The sequence below is a fragment of the Corapipo altera genome, unplaced genomic scaffold (genome assembly GCF_003945725.1).
Source record: "Corapipo altera isolate COAL_440 unplaced genomic scaffold, ASM394572v1 24b, whole genome shotgun sequence".
NCBI lineage: Eukaryota > Metazoa > Chordata > Aves > Passeriformes > Pipridae > Corapipo > Corapipo altera.
In genome coordinates this window covers 7,775,458-7,791,968 of record NW_020884888.1, presented here as the reverse complement: position 1 = coordinate 7,791,968, position 16,511 = coordinate 7,775,458, and the positions used below count along the sequence as shown (strand labels likewise).

At 35.8% G+C, this 16,511-nt stretch overlaps 1 protein-coding gene across 4 annotated transcripts in view; it reads right to left on the bottom strand.

Annotated features, from left to right (window-relative positions):
- The window catches only part of GALNT1 (polypeptide N-acetylgalactosaminyltransferase 1), a 90,644-nt gene that overhangs the window by 33,556 nt on the left and 40,577 nt on the right, over positions 1–16,511 (bottom strand). For all 4 annotated transcript variants that reach the window (XM_027643937.1, XM_027643938.1, XM_027643936.1 and 1 more), the window contains 2 exons: positions 13,880–14,109; positions 7,679–7,853 (listed from right to left, as the gene is read on the bottom strand). In XM_027643937.1, coding sequence (XP_027499738.1) covers positions 7,679–7,853; positions 13,880–14,018 — 314 coding nt within the window. In that variant the 5' untranslated portion in view covers positions 14,019–14,109. The remainder of the gene's footprint in view (positions 1–7,678; positions 7,854–13,879; positions 14,110–16,511) is intronic.

The window sequence follows — 16,511 nt, the reverse complement described above, 5'->3', positions numbered from 1 at the left end:
CACAGCCCCTGTAATAAATCTATTTAATATTACAGAGGCAGTACAAGCAGCGTACACTTCAGTATTAAAATATATTGAAAGTCTCTGGAAAGTAAGCATCCTTTGACTTGAAAATACACATTTATTGTCCTTTGAGGTTATTAAAGTTAATTCCTGATCGATAGAAAACAAAATCAGAAAATCTGAACTCCTCTCATGAAACCTCAGGTTTAATTACTGATATCTGATGAATATCACTGCAGTGCCATAAAATGTCAGTATTTCATTGCTTACCTGTTCATATGCCTGAAGTTATAGCCTGCAATAAAGTTAATGTAACAAAGCTGAGGCACAGCTATGCCCAACAAAAAACGTCCTCTCCACTTAAATCATGGGTGAAACCAGTTTTGAAATAAGACTCTCAGAGTGACCTCAGAGAAGTGACCTCTGAAGCTGCTGAGACTGACCTACATTTCCATCAGAGGAGAACGCCCTGTAGTAGGGTGGCAGAAAAGGTGTCAAAACACTACAGCACAAATCACCAGGACTCAAGTCAAGGGGTGTGTTTCTGGTAAACACTAACTTAGTCTTTCCAGGATATAAGCAGCAGCCTCCTAATATCATTTAAACAAGGATGTTAATCAATCTGCTTCCTATGTAAATTTTAAGAATGCTCCAAGCTCCCAAATTGAAGACAATCAAGTTGGATAAAGATCTGATTTTCATACAGAAGCAAAACAGCTAAAAAGATTAAAAGCAGTACTTCTGAGAAAGATGGAATCACTGGCTGTTGTTACACATCAAACCACGTTTCACTACAGACTTTGCATACAACCACAGCTTAAACTTGCAGCAGCACAAAGAGAAAGCACTGCAGATAAGGTTGCAACAAAACTTCACACTACCCTGAAGCCGCTTCTTCCAATCAAATCAGAATAATTCAGTTTAGAAAGAGGTCTTCATTTCTATAATTCATATCACAACTCCAATTAATCTTTCTGAACAGGTGCCTTGAATGCAGGCAAATCCCTTACTCTTATTTAAACGTTTCAGTGCACCCTGCTTCATTTCTGCCTTCAATAGTATTACATAATTTACCTGACATCAAGAGTATGAAACTTTCCTTTCTTCTGATCTCAAAGATTTGGATATAAGAAAGGTCACATTATCTCATGAATCAAGTAGAAATCTTCTTTAAACCCTGAAAACAAAATCCAAAATGGTTCTTAAAACCATTGTGGTTACAGAATTCAAGTAGAACTTCACAAAAATAATAACTGCAATTGACTATTTCCTTATCCTGAAAGTGATCACAGGAAAGCATCTCTTGACAGAAGCAAGACCAGTTCTATCCTCAGAGACTGAAATTGAACCTTAAGATCTCTAGACAAAATATTTTCCATATCTGACCTATCCATTTGAATACAGTTCAGGATATGGTGGAGCGTAACTAAGAAGATTGCAACTAAGAATGAGATTGCCAAGTGTTTGTGCATATATACATGTATATATGTGTGTGTATGCAGCATTAGAAAAAAAAAAAAGAAAACAGAAAAGAAAAAAAAAAAACCAGTTTACAGGAAGTAAGCTGATTTTTAGAGTGACTTTTTTCCCCCCTCTAAGCTTTCTCCAGGAAAAAGATTTACAGGGAATTTCTTCCAGCTAACTCACTAAATCAACTAAAGAACAATTCCAAACGTTGATTCTGCAGGGGGCCAGTAACAAGCTATATGCACCACAAAAGCCAGATGAAAAAAACATTCCTGCTTGAAAGGACAGTAAAGTCTTTAATACCTCACATGCTTTCAGACTTCCATGACATTGCTGAAAGTTACATTCCGGGCGATCAGGTCAGCAGATTTTCTTTACAGATGACACATTAATTAAGAGCCTGGATTTCTAGCATATATCAAAATGTTAAATGAAATCCTTAAGTCTTCCACCACTTATGTTGACAACTTTGCCTTTTTTTTATTATCTTTACATCACTATTACCTGAGCTAAATAAATACTAAAAGTTCAAAAAGCATATCACAATTTATGGGGCTATTTAAATCCCCATGGCCTTACGGGGTTTTAATGCACAGGTTCTGTAGGAAAGCTTTTTTTCCACCATATTGCACCTAATCTGGTGTGACTGTGGGTTGCTGCCAAAAGCAACAAACCCATGTTTCACCACTGCAGTTTTGTCCCATCCCCTTCTTTGCACCAGATCTGGTAGTCATACAGCTGCTGTGTGCATTGCTTCAGTTTGCTGAATCAACAAAACATAATTTTTTTTCCCTTTTTGGTGTCAGTGAATGTCAAGGCCACACAATCATTAGATAACTATCAACAGAAGCAGTGAGAAACAGTTTTGTCTGCAGTCCACATTTATACCAGATTATATGTAGTATAAAACTACTCCCTTAGCTATTCTCCTGAATTTAAACAACTAAAAGCAAAGCGAGCACACCTCCATAATCCTCATACAGAAGCAAATACCTCGAGAGCTGTTATTTAAAAAAAACCGTGAAATGTCACATTTGAGTTCCAAAAGCACAGTCTTGCCTGTGTGCCTTTACTAGTTTTACTATGAATAGATCTACTCAAAATATTTTCTTCACACAGGGATTGTGTTAATTTTATGAACGTGTTATATTACGATTCAACTGTAGTATCCTAAAGTATACAGCAAATAAATTTGTTTTGAGAAATCCAAATTCCCGTGTACTCTCACGTGCATATTTCATACTTAAAATCAACATTACATTTTTATAGCACAGATATGAAAACCTGATTGTGGTCTCATAACAGAAAAGCATCATATTGTATCATCCAATTAACAGTGCCTAAATCTAAATTCTCTTCTTTCTAATCAAAGAGATGACAGAATTAGTTAGAATTACTATTCTACTAGACTTAATCAGAAAGAAGCCCAGCATAATTGCTATAAACTCCACAACATACATGTAACTCAGAAGAATGGCTTTTAACCCAGAAAACTGCCTACTTCCTCCTGGTTGTGAAAGTAAGCTTGGCAGCAGGAACTGAGCAGGGTAGTTTGATTCAGAAAAAAAGCTTTCAATAATAACAAGCTGACAACATTAACATACCAGTTACACTTGAAGGTCTCAGAGATCCGCACTTTGTTTTTTCCATTAAGTGGCTGAAGTTATAGTTTGTATGGATTTAGACCCAGTTCACTCAAAAACGTAGGGTCATCTGGCTAAAAACTCTGATTATACCCTAACATGACTTATACCACTCAAAACCCCACCACACCTACCTTCCTGAATACAGACAGTTTGAGAAAAGGTCAGTTAAAATATCCCAAACTTTATGTAGAACTAACTGAGGTATAATAAGATGCCTGATTCTGGTAAAATTATACCAACTAAGGAAAAATGGCAAGGAAGATCTTTTATGCCAAATTTTATAGAACCTGCAGCCTTAGAGAAAGGGTTGCTGAGGTGTCAGCAAGGAGAGTGGATACTTCTCCTTGCTTCAGGTCTGCTTAGGGAAGCCCATCCCCCTTCCAAGAAATCTCAACCTGCAAAATATGACACCCTCCTAGAGTTGGATCATACGCTCCAGTGGGGACCAGAGCTTACATGAACAACATCATTCTGTTCCAGCTATGTCTCCATTGTTTCCAGCCTTGATTGCTTGTGCCTGAAAAAGAAAAGTGTTTTAAGAAGATCTTTGCACATATAAAAACCTCAGAATTTGGTTTAAACCCTCACATTTTCACATGTAAAACCCTCAGAATTTGGTTTAAACTCTCACAACAGGAACACAAATGTACACTTAAACGTTTTAGATATTCCACAAATTATTCTGTAATGAATTCAGGCTGGAAAGCTCAGCCTCAGAACACTATACTCATTCTTCATTTTGCAAACCAGCTTCTAAAGTCACCTTCAACAAGTATTGAGAGCCAAACCAAGTCATACAATGTGTGCAAATTTCATGCTTTCAACCACCCAACTTTCCAGCCTGAATACCAGTCTAAGACACACAGGCACAGCTGAACATGCACTTTAGTCATTGACACCTATTTTATTCATTGCCTCCCTCATCTTCAGCAAAATCAAGGCAAGACTCTAGTGTTCCTAATCATCCATCTTTTAGTCTCTGCTGTCATGTCAAGCCCACAGCTGCATATTTTCCTGGCAACTGTGAACCAACTCTCACTTTGATAACTGATTCACAGACTAGAATAAGACATGCTTACAAGAATTATTCTATTAACAATTTAAAACCAATCTGGTATGCCCAGCTGCTTATTCCCCAGCAACAACTTTCCTCCAGAGGTTGTAGCCCTGTCTGTCATATTAGTTTGTTACAGTAATATGCCCCAGAGTCCAGATTTAGGGAAATATCCAGTCTAAAAAAAAATTACTTCTGGTTTGGTTTTTTCTGTTGAGCAAAACACATTCAGCTGGGATAATGAGAAGAATAAGTAGAACAATGTTTCTGGTTTCAGATACAAAGTGACTAGTAATTCAGGCACATGTCAGTGATTTTAAAGGCATTTATGTGCATCAGTAATTTTGTGCCAAATAATAAAAATAAATATAAACCTGTTAATACCACTAGGGTACAGCTCAGTAGAACAGAGGTGTCAATGTCCATATCTGCCCTGTACTGAGGAGTTCCCTCAGATGGAAAAGTGCCTAGAAGTTATTAAAACAGCTCATATTTTTATTCTTCTAGTAAGGGAACAAAATTTCTTTGCCAAAACATAAACAGAATGCCCAGAGTGGGTCATCTGTAGAGATTAACCTATGAGAACTCTAGGACCAAGCACGTACACCGATGACCTTGTCTTCACACAGATGGCAGGGGGCTTGGTAGAACTAGAAATTAATTAAAGGATAATGTAGACTACTTCACAAGTTGCTCTCCAGCTGACAGGTCATGCCATCCCCATTAAATACATGTGGCAAATTGGTCCTGGCACTCTTAATTCCACCAGCTTTCCCATGATTAACTGTAAGGCAAAACTTTTACAGGTTTTTGTACTTCAGAAAAACTGACATGCTGGAGAATTAGAGGACTTCAAATAATCACATCTTCCCTCTACACCACATTAAAGGAAGCAACCCACAAAACCTGTGAAGAAAATAATTACATGGTTGAACAGCTAAGTGTGCCTTTGAACATATCCTGCTTTTTCAAAATCTTGATTGAAAGTGCTACTGGCAGCTGTTCCGTAGGCACATAAATGTGGTAAGGAATGATTAAAAACTACCCATTCTCCTTCTCCATAAACTATTTACATATAGCCAGGGACATAGAACAAGTTAAAATAGAAGTAATTCCACTAATGCAGCACAAAGCATTTCTGACCTTTGAGTATTTTGACTAATCAGATAGTTTCATAAGACATACACATAACACCAGAGGATATTTATAGTTTTAACAATTCTGAAAATGGTTACAGCGTTCTTGAAAAGTAATACTAATCCACCCATACAGATTAAGATATCCTTTCATTGTAAAGACAGTATTGTTCTCAAATTTGCTGGGGAAATGCTAACACACTCCCCAGCTTCTTAATTATAATGACCTTATAAAGTACATGTTGAAAAAAGACAAAGGAGATTTTTGGGAATAATTTTTCTCTCAAAATCTACTAAAAAACGCACACAGAAAGTAAATGTTAAAAAATTTGGCAGGAATTTACAAGAACAGAAAATCCAACTGTGCCCTGAGACTTTACCCAAAATTTTATTCTAAGATTCCGCTTTCACACACAGAGTACAGTGACAGTATTGTATCCAGACAAATGGAAAAGAGAAGCAAATGCAACATTACAAAACTTACAATGCATGTCTTACTGCAAAACACAATAATTCTAGAGCATAACCAAGTGTGAAAGACAAAAATTTCCTATAGCTAAACTTCATTATAGAATTGTAATTTCATTTTTCTGCAAGCTTGAGTGATGCTTAGGCAATATTTTTTTAATAGTTTGTAACAATTTCTCTTTCCATTTTTGGCTAATTCAAAGTCTAGACCTCACAAAGCTTAATTTTGAAGTTGATTATGTTAACTTTTTAGATCCACAAATTTATTTTCTTATCTTTTCACTTACATTACGGAAATGGTAGAATATATACATGCAAGTTTTCAAATATGAATGCTGAAAAAAGATGATATTTAATTTCTTCATACTTCAGGGTCATAACGAAGACTTTACTTCTATTTACCATCCAAATAACCAAAAATTGTAACTATTGCTTCCCCAAACTTTTGTTAATTCCTTCCATTATGCTCTTCCAGAAAAACATACAGAAATCATCCCATATTAGTATCTCAGCTTTGACAAAATTCTCTAATGAAGCAGATGATTTTCCTTGCAGCTAAAGTAAATTGAGAATCCTAACTACAAGTTCTTTGCCAGTGGAAGTCACCACTTAACAGGGAGGCAATTTTTTACCCTATAGATTGTGAAAAAGGGGGCAGACATTACATATGAATTTGCACAAATCCAAGAGATCCCATTGCCAAGTTACAACAATGACCAGAGCAATAACACAAGAGACAAGGATATACCTCTCCCCCACCAAACAACATCTGTCAGATTGGAAAGAAAACCCTGCAAGTTCATGATTTGCATTCTTCCACTACAGTGAGAAACAGACAAGCAGTGACCAAAAAATCTGACTAAAAATATATATGAAAATTGATTGAAACGTTACAGTAATTCAAGATTGTGAAATCGTATTTTGAAAAATATGCCTCAATTATTAAGAACTCCAGCACTACCAGGAACTCACACACTACACAGAATCACTTTCATCACAACAGATGAAGGTACCTACAAACCAGCTCTTTAACACTCATTAAAAAAGAAAAGCACAGAGAGTTTCATCTCATTCTCTTAATATTAATCTTCTGAGGTAGGAGATGAAAACAAATTCATCCAGAAGCTAGGCCTTGTGTATATAGAAGCAAAGCAGAGTTTCTAAAGAAATAGGGTTTCTATAGCATCTGATTCTTGCATGAGAATGCAGATAATTGGGAAAATTTTCTTTCATGAACTATATTCAACTTGAATGTCCCGTTCATAAACAAGAGAGGTTGGGGAAGGGGGAGTCCTCAGCTACTCTGTCAGAGGAGTCCCAGGAGAGTAATGGAAGCTCAGTTTTCTTTAAAACAAGGCTACAATTTTCTTTTTAATTACTTATGACTCAAATAGCTCTGAAAGGATCAATATTTCAGAGGAAAGATCAAAACCAAACCAGATGGATATTAGAAAACATTATAATACAATCTAAATGAGGTTTTGCACATTTCATTAGGCAACAACATTTTAAAGTATTTCCCTCATCATCCAATCTTTTCTATTTTATATAATGCAGAATTTTAGTCTGCCTCCTTACAAGCAGTGCATGAATTTTTCAAATAAGTAATTTTTTCCAGAAATGTCAAGTCTTAACTAACTTTGTTTTCCTTCAACCAAATTAATTTCTATTCTCTGAACGGGCTTCATACTTGTAATCAGATTCAAAGTTAAATAACACTGAAGAAAACTGGTTTTCTGCTGTTCCATCTTATTTTACCAGTAAGTATCTTATATATACAGGAAATTATCCTACTGTTTGCTTGAAAGTTATATCTTACAGAACTGAATTGTTGTTTTGGATTACTCTTCGCACAGTCTTCATTTAAACAAAAGCACCTTCTTGATACAACATAAAGTACTTACCCTTCTAACCTGACATCAGGTAAAGATCTGTTGAGTGCAATCATTTCACTTGCCATTAAATTAAATTGATTTATTTTAAACATTTCTTTCATTTTTTCTTGCTCCTCTTTAGGAATGACCACAGGCTTCCCCATCTCTCCAGGTCCTTCATGTGGTTTTTGTATGGGTTCTGGAACTAATAATAAATAAAACATTACTAACTACTTTTAGGTTTGTTTTTGTCTGTTTATACATTATTGTACACTGTAGGAGCATTCATATTTAAGACAGTTATAAACCCCACCAGGTTTTGAAAGTGAAAACAAATCTTCACATTTGGGAGTTTAACAGAAATAGTTAAGTGCTACTCTTAGACACTACAATAGATGTAAAAAAAACCCAATACCGATTTATTTCTATCCATCATTACATCATAATTGACTTTACTAAAATTTCTCTAAAGGAAAATCCAACTTTTCCAGGAAAGTCTGTGTGTGCAAGAAAAATCTGGGATATAAATGAGGGGAGATCACACAGTACTCTTCAACTTTCTCATGAAGTGAAGTGGAGGGGGCAGGCACCGATCTCTTCTCTCTGGTGACCAGTGACAGAATCCAAGGGAATGGCCTGAAGTTGCATCAGAGGAGGTTTAGTTTGCATATTAGTAAAAGGTTCTTCACTCAAAGGGTGGTTGGGCACTGGAACAGGTTCCCCACGGAAGTGGTCACAGCACCGAGCCTGACACAGTTCAAGAACCGTTTAGACAGTGCTCTCAGGCACATGGTGTGGTTCTTGGGGCTTTCCTGTGCCAGGTCAGGAATTGGACTTGAATGATCCTTGTGGGTCTCTTCCAACTGCAAATATCCTGTGATTCTGTGATAAATGTCTGATGTTCCAGACCAGTAAAGGTTCTATTAAAGTAACAGTGTAGCTTTACATTTATTTCCACATTTATATTTTGACAGAATGACATTGGCATTTACAGTTTAGAAATAATTTCTTCTGTTTGCACTAACATTATTTTTAGGCAACAAAATGATATTTGTAGTTTAATGTTAGTACTCAAACCAGTAAGACTATAAATCTTTAAACAAACAAAATCTTAAATATCAACTACCTGATAAAATTGAAGAGGGAGAGAGGGAGGAAAAAAGGAATCCAGACTCTTGAATTATTTGAGGGTTTAAACAAAAGAAGTGAAAAACAAATGTCTTTTTAAAAGTTACACTTCTCTTTACAAGTACCGTTCACTTTTCTTCTGAAAAGAAATGCCAAAATAGTGAATTTGAGGTATATTACTCCTTTAAAAATTCAGCAAAAATATTAATTAAAAAAAATAGTAATTTAAGATCTAAACAGAGGAATAGGAAGTATTTTAAGATAAAGGCACCAAATTCCTTTAGAAATAAGCCTAGGTTCAAATTACCTTTAATTCGCACCTTAGGATAGCAAAGTGTGAAGTGTGATTAAAAAGCAAATAGCCACACAAGGCATAAAAGTAAAATTAAAAAAAATAAAAAGCCCAAGCCTTCCATCCTTGATGAAACACTGAGGCTTAAAATATACATTACTAATAAATAAGACTTTTTGCTAGCCTGCATTTAGTGCTAATCAGTAACAAGTACAACACGCTCCTTGAGAAACTTTCATTTTCAAGTACCTGAAGAAACTGCACTAGTTGCATTCACACAGTAACATTTAGCAGAGAAAATCCTCCCACCGTAAGGGTGCTTTCTTTTTACCAAACTCCCCACGACTGCCAGTTGAGCTATAAAATTCTAGAAGTTGTAAGCCAGCCACTCATACACTGAAAAATGATAGAATAAGTATGTTCAAGCAGATCCTGAACAGATTGGCCTAGGTGTTTGTTTTGGCCATGGGCTAAACTGAACAAATAGCTTGCTTTGCATCATTGCCTCTTAAGAAGGTATGGTTGAACCTGCATCAAAACTTTCTGATTTGCAATTGCACAACCTTTTAAATTAGAATTTGTGCCTTTCTGGGTGTAATTAACATAAAATTATGGTATACAATAAGGTAATTATTTGGGCTTAATTTTATATAGTCAGCTTGATATTATTACATGGCCTATCATAATAATTTTTATTAACTGTGTAGCAATGAGTATATAATTCACTTAGACATAAAATGATTAGACAATGAGTGTTCCACATACTTAAAACAATTAAACCAAATCAATCAGAATATAGGTATATGCACCATGTTTTTCAGAACTCTGAAGAGTGAATGTCTTATCCTACCAAATTACCTATTTAGAAGAAAAAATAACTTCCTGTTTCATTTACACTTCCAGTTGTTCCTAAACATTTACTAAACCAGTCAAATTGAATAGCGAAATTAAATGAAAACTCATCTCGCACATTTGCAGACCTTGCTGTTAGATGAGAGTTTAGCACACCAGTGACTTGGATCCTGGTGTACAAATTCCACAAATTCATCAGTTGAATTTTTAAATTTCATTAGTAAATACATATTACTTGATTACACATTTTACCTCAGTAATGCACTCCATTCTTTTGGAGAAAAATTCAGCAACGACAAACCAGATCCAGATGTTTTGTGCAACTCATTAAATGCAAAGACAGTCAAACTTGGTGCACAGACAGGGTGATGACTTTCCAAGAAAAGTTAACTATCTGAAGTTTCTGAGAACCATGCCTTTTTTTATGGTTTTCTGTTTTCCCACAAAAGCACGTAGTTTTCACATAAACACAAACCAACAATGTTCTCCCAAAATGACTAATACACATTGTTAAGCATTCAAACCACAGTGCTCTTTTGTCAGCTAAATACAAAAAAAATATTTCCTTTGAAGGACTGTAGGCATGTACTGATGACATACTTCTAAAAAACAGAAATTTCATTTACAGTTACAAGTTTCAGAACTAAATGAATTAAGTCATTAATCATCACCCGATCCAATGGGAAAACTAGTAATGTTTTCCGAGACATCTCTTATTTGTATCGATAAACCATTGTTTTCAAAGGAGGCTTGATCTCTTCCAGATCTTCATTAAAAAGCAAGGAACTGCTTATGTCTGTGGACTACAAATTTTTTTTTACCAGGCAATATGCCTGATGAAAGCCAGATACTTCAAAATCTAAGACCACCTAAAGCCAGGAAAAAGGGGTAGTTTTTTCTGGTGAGATGTCTTTAGCGGCTACAACAATGTAAACTGACCAGTCCAAAATCGTCATCTTTGGAGGCATCACCATAATTACAAGAAAGCTGTTTGGACAGGTAAAAGTTCAGAGAAGTTCTGTCTCTTGCACACACCTCAGCCTTAACAAAATGAAACTGATTTATGATGTACAGTTTGCATTTTCAAAAATTGAGCCTGTGTTTTATATCTTGAAATTGCTTGCTTTTCTTAGGATTTTTTTCATGCAGGTGAGATTTCTCACAACCAAGACACAATTTAGAGATTCTATCTTTACCAGAGCTCAAAATTCAGAACATAAGACTTGAATGGTACTTGACAAAAATGACTGGCCATATTTTAAATTTGTCATTGCCCAATAAAAGAGCATAAATAGCAAGGAGCTGAGACTTTACAAGACTCTTGCAATACCAATCCTAAATCTGAAAGATTCCCCACCATCCTGCGTTTCTAATAATTAAACAAGGGGAATGCACCTTGAGGAAAAAAAAGGGGAAAAGGATGAGTTTGAAAGTTTATTTAGAAACCATATCAAGTGCCAAAGCTGGAAGTTGATTTGCAATCATACCTTTAAGAAACTTTTAAGTAGGGGTAAAGAAGGATTTATTTCCTATGGAAAACATCCTAACTTCATGAAAGCCCAAACTGTCCCAAATTATCCCCACAATCCTGTGCTCCTGCTGAAATAGCTAAAGACTAATTTTTCCAACTAGAATAGCACAACCTAAAATAAACAAAAACTCCTCAGAAAAACTTACTTATATGCCAAGTAGGTTCATTAAATGCTATGGAGTTCTTCCATGAATTGCAAAGTGAAGCTATATACCAGAGTGACACGGACAAGAGGCTATTAAATTCAGAACTCTTATATAATTTATGCTGAATCAAGAAAACTAATTCAATTATGGAAATTAATAGGAGTGAAGAAAGTGAAGTGAAAAAGCAGATTTGATAAAAGCTTCACAGAAAAAATATCTTCAATGTTATCTGAAGATTCTAGACATTCTGAGCAGGAATCAACCTACTACAGATTCCAAGCTGGTAAACTACTGGAACAAGTAAAAATATCTATGATCAAGTACGCAACTTGGTTAAAAGGAAGTGTCACAGGGTCAACTACAACCACGGTTTCTAGCAGATCTATTTCTGCACATACCTTATTACAAATCAGACGTTTAAAAGAACGCAAGAAAACATACAAAACCATACACAAGGTTTTGTTTGTTTGATTTGTGTGGGTTTTTGTTTGGTTTTTTTTTGTTTGTTTACCAGTCAACTATAAGATACTAAAAAGATATCAAGGATTTTAACACAGATTAGTGAAAGAACAGAATGAAGACTGTACTCACCTAAGTAAAGCTAGTGTTGCATAGGGAACGTCATAATACTAATCTGTCAAAACTGCAGACTTTCCCTCACCTGAAAGTCCCCCCACTGACTTTACACATAAAGTCACCTAAAATTTCAACATCATCAAAATATCAAACTAAGTTTGATAAATATTGACTTTAATTGTTGTTTGTCAACAGAAAAAAAATAAAATCATCAGCACTAAAGAAGCCTGGCATAAATTCTCTTCTTAGCATGGGGTAAAAACTTTATGGGAATCCAAAAAGTGGATCCATTCCTATACAACAATTTATCAGTCATCTTACCATCAAAAAAATTTCCCAACTTCTGAAAAAAAAATAAAAAGAGAACAAAAAAAAGACTGAGTTTCTATAAAAGATATACTTTCTACATAAGCCTAATTAATTTTCTCATCACTTTCTTGTGTGCTTATTGAAAAAGAAACCCAAAAGATTAAATGCAAGCAACTGAAAATTTAAGTTCCTTCTGCAAATATTCAGGTGAATTAGAACCTCTCTAAAATGTCTGCATGCAGTTGTGGAAAAAAGAGACACTGCACACAGAAATTCTGCATTCTTACACATTGTTGTTCTCTGTATTAGCCTGTTTTCATCATGGGGAAAAAACTCAGCTAAACCAAACTGACATTTCCTAAATATCTCTCCAGTGTTATTCTGCAACAGAGCAACATTATTCTTAAAATACTTCAGAAAATTTCCCAGGAAGGACAAGGTTGTCCATACTAGATGTTAACAGTTGAAAAAGTTTTTTGCGACGGAAAGTATTAATCTTGAGTACAATTGGTTGATTAGACTTAATAACTAGTATCACTGCGTAAGTTTCTTAGCAGGGAAACACAGACACAGCCTTTCAGGTGGGAGAGACACCACACTACAAAATTAAATGTTTCACAAATGAACTGGAGGCGGCAGCTGCCTGCAGTTCTAAATGCATATGCTGAGACATTTCAGGGATGAGAAATCTCCCGCACCAATCCTTTATTCCATGTGATCAACTATGTTGACCTCCTTAAAACAAAATTGGCAACACAAAAGGTAGTGCTTTCAAAAAAAACCCCAAAACAACAAAACCCGAAAAACCCCACACTCAGCTCATCTAACTGGTACTTAGAAATGAAGATGGCAATAACAAAACTGAAAGCTTATCTGAAGACCTCTAGCACGCAATAATACAGGTGTCACTTAAAAAAAGCTGCATACATAAGCTTAGGTGGGGTTGGGGGCAGGGGGCGGTTTTTTGGTTTGGTTGGTTGGTTGAGGTCTTTTTTGCAGGGGCAGGTAGCCAGGTAAGCTTGGTTGTTCATTTAGTTTGTTTTACTACCAAGTCTAGGGAAGATAAAAGTGCCTTTGCTTCCTCACCAGTGGAAATTTAAAATATACTTTAGATTATATTAACATAGTTTACATTCTTGAACTTCTTGTTGCATAGTTTTATTATTTTTTTCATTTACATTAGTGCTTAAAATGCTACATCTTAAGCATTTAAATCTGCCTCATACATTTCAGGCAATGTGGTTTATTCCCTAGTCATTCAAAGAAACATGGAACATTCTACAACACCTAAATGCTGACGCAATGCTATATTGTTGCTGAAAAACAATCCCAAATGTTTAAAAAGAGTGCAATTTTAAATGACCATAACTTAAAGAACACTCAGGCAGAAAACTTACCATCTCCAGCAGGCAGGCCTCGTTCTTTTTTCTCATCACATTTGTTGCATTCACTGAAGTACAGCAACAGAAACATGTCCAGAAGGACCCAAACCAAAGAGGTGGCAAGGACCACCTTGCAATATGCAAATTTTTTCATGGCACTTTAAGTCAAATACAAAAAATAAAAAAGTATAAATAAAAATATCAACAGGTTGTTTTAATCCAGTTTGAGAGACCACGTTCTATATCTGAAAAAAAAAAAAAAAAGAAAAAGAAAGTCACCAAATTTACCTGAGAATAGATGCTAAAAGCAGAAATTTTAACTCCATTTTAAAGGTAGCAACTTAATCACCAAATGCTGTATGTAAGACAATGAATGCTCTATGCATTCCAGTGAGATTAAGGGAACAGGGTCAATTAAAGCAGCATGACTCCAGTCCTTTACTATGTCAACATTCATTATCTGAAACGTTAAAATGAGTGATCAAAAGAGTCCTCTCCTGTGCCACTGAAGAAGAAGGTAGGCACATCAAATGAAATTGGAACTCTCTGGATCCTCTGGAAATCGAACAATCTAAATGAGTGAAAAACAGGAACATCCTAGGAAGCAAGGTATCAATGTGTACTGCGTGAAGCCCATGGTTAATATCTCTCATGCTCCTCCCACGTAGTACACACTGACTTTCTGGGCCCATACTAGGAATCCTAGCCTACAAATGTCTGTGTTTTACATAGGGTCTAATAGCACATTATACATTTGTCACAAAGACAAACGCTTTGCTTTCAGCAAACCAAAAATAAACATTCTTTTTGGCAAAGTTAAACAGTAGGGAAGGTTAACAAAGTAACCATAAGCCACCGTGATCACTTACTAGGTATTCAAAGCTAAAGGTATCAACTAGTAATTCTGACACTTACAGGGACTTTAATAGCTCAACACTTGATTATAGAGCAAACCTTTATACAGTTTTCAACATGTATACATTAGAATTTTAGAATGCCAACCTTAGAAATTCTCTTTTGCCTTACTCAAATTACAAAAAAACTTTGTTACAAAGACTGCCTATTTCCACGACTGGTAGTGCAGAATCAAGAACAGCTTTGAGCCTGGTCACTTACATTAAAATATAGAGTTTTTTAATTTTTTTTTTTTTACACTAACAGGTTTCCTACCATTGCAGACATATTTTAATTCAAGGTGCTCCCGAAATGTTTCCCAGTGGGAACAGCTTACCAGTTAAAATTAGAATTGTAGATACTCTTAACTTACAAAATAAAGGGAAAGTAAGACTCTTCAAATGCAGACTAGAATTTTAAAAGGTACATGTACACAGTTTTCCATACATGCTTTCAGTGTAAACTAAAGAATTTATTGAAAAGGAGAACTTTAATCACAAGCCATTGCATTGGTTTTGGCTGGGGTAGAGTTAATTTCTTCACAGCAGATAGTTGGGGTCATGTTTTGGCTTAGTGCTGGAAACAGCATTGATAATACAGGGATGTTTTTGCCACTGCTGAGCAGCTCTTACATAGAGTCGAGGCCTTCCTGCCTCTCACCCAACCCCATCAGCAAGGAGGCTGGGGTTGCACAAGGAGCTGGCAGGGGCCACAGCTGGGACAGCTAACCCCAGCTGGTCCAAGCGATATTTCATACCATATGGAATCACACTCAGCATATAAAGCTGGGTGAAGAGAAAAAGAAGTGGAGGATGTTCAGAATGATGGTATTTGTCTTCTCTAGCCATTGATACACATGATGGAGCTCTGCTTTCCTGGGAATGCCTGAACATCTGCCTATCCATGGAAGGTAGTGAATGGATTCCTTGTTCTATTTTTCTTGTTTGTGTAGCTTTTGCTTTATCTCAATACATGAATTTTCTCATTTTTATTCTTCCAATTCTTTCCCCCTTCCTACCAGGGTGGGGGAGCAGTGAGTGAGTGGTTGTGAGGGGCTTGTTTGCCAGCTGGGGTTAAACCACATCAGCCATGACTAAGCAAAAAACCTCACAAAGAAGTCTGTATTATTTAAGACAGCCCTTCCTTTAGCATTTCATTGTCATAATTTGACCCCTACTTCCCCTCGGCCTTCTGAAGGCAAAATAAGATGACAATCCTCTTTTAAATACAGCTTATTTCTTCTTATTGGCAGCAGACACATCCATGCATCCATATACAATGAATTGGCACAGGTTTGGATGGCATAGCAACATAGAAGCCTTTCAGTTGTACAGTGTTAGAAGGGTATATATCCCTCTGCTTCCTGCATAAGGGAATATCAAATGCCAAGAATGAATTTTGTTTGGGATCCCAGTTTGCAGCTATATAGTTTCGGTGTACAGGGATGGTTGTATGAAATTAAGAACTGCAAAAGTATCTGTAAGTAACAATTTGAGGATAAAATGGACGAAATTACCACAACAAAACATTAAGTATGTTAAGAAAAAATCCTAGCGCTTGTTTGTTTGGGTTTTTTGATGCCTTTTATTTTTTTTAAATAGACACGAAGATAGACCTGAATTCTGGATCTTGGGAGCTGCACTATAAAGTTCTGTAAAACCACTGGCAGCAGTAAAAGAAAAATAATTTGTTACAGACTACTAAGTAGAAAGCAGAAACCAAACCAACCCTATGCCATTAAATAGTATCTGCT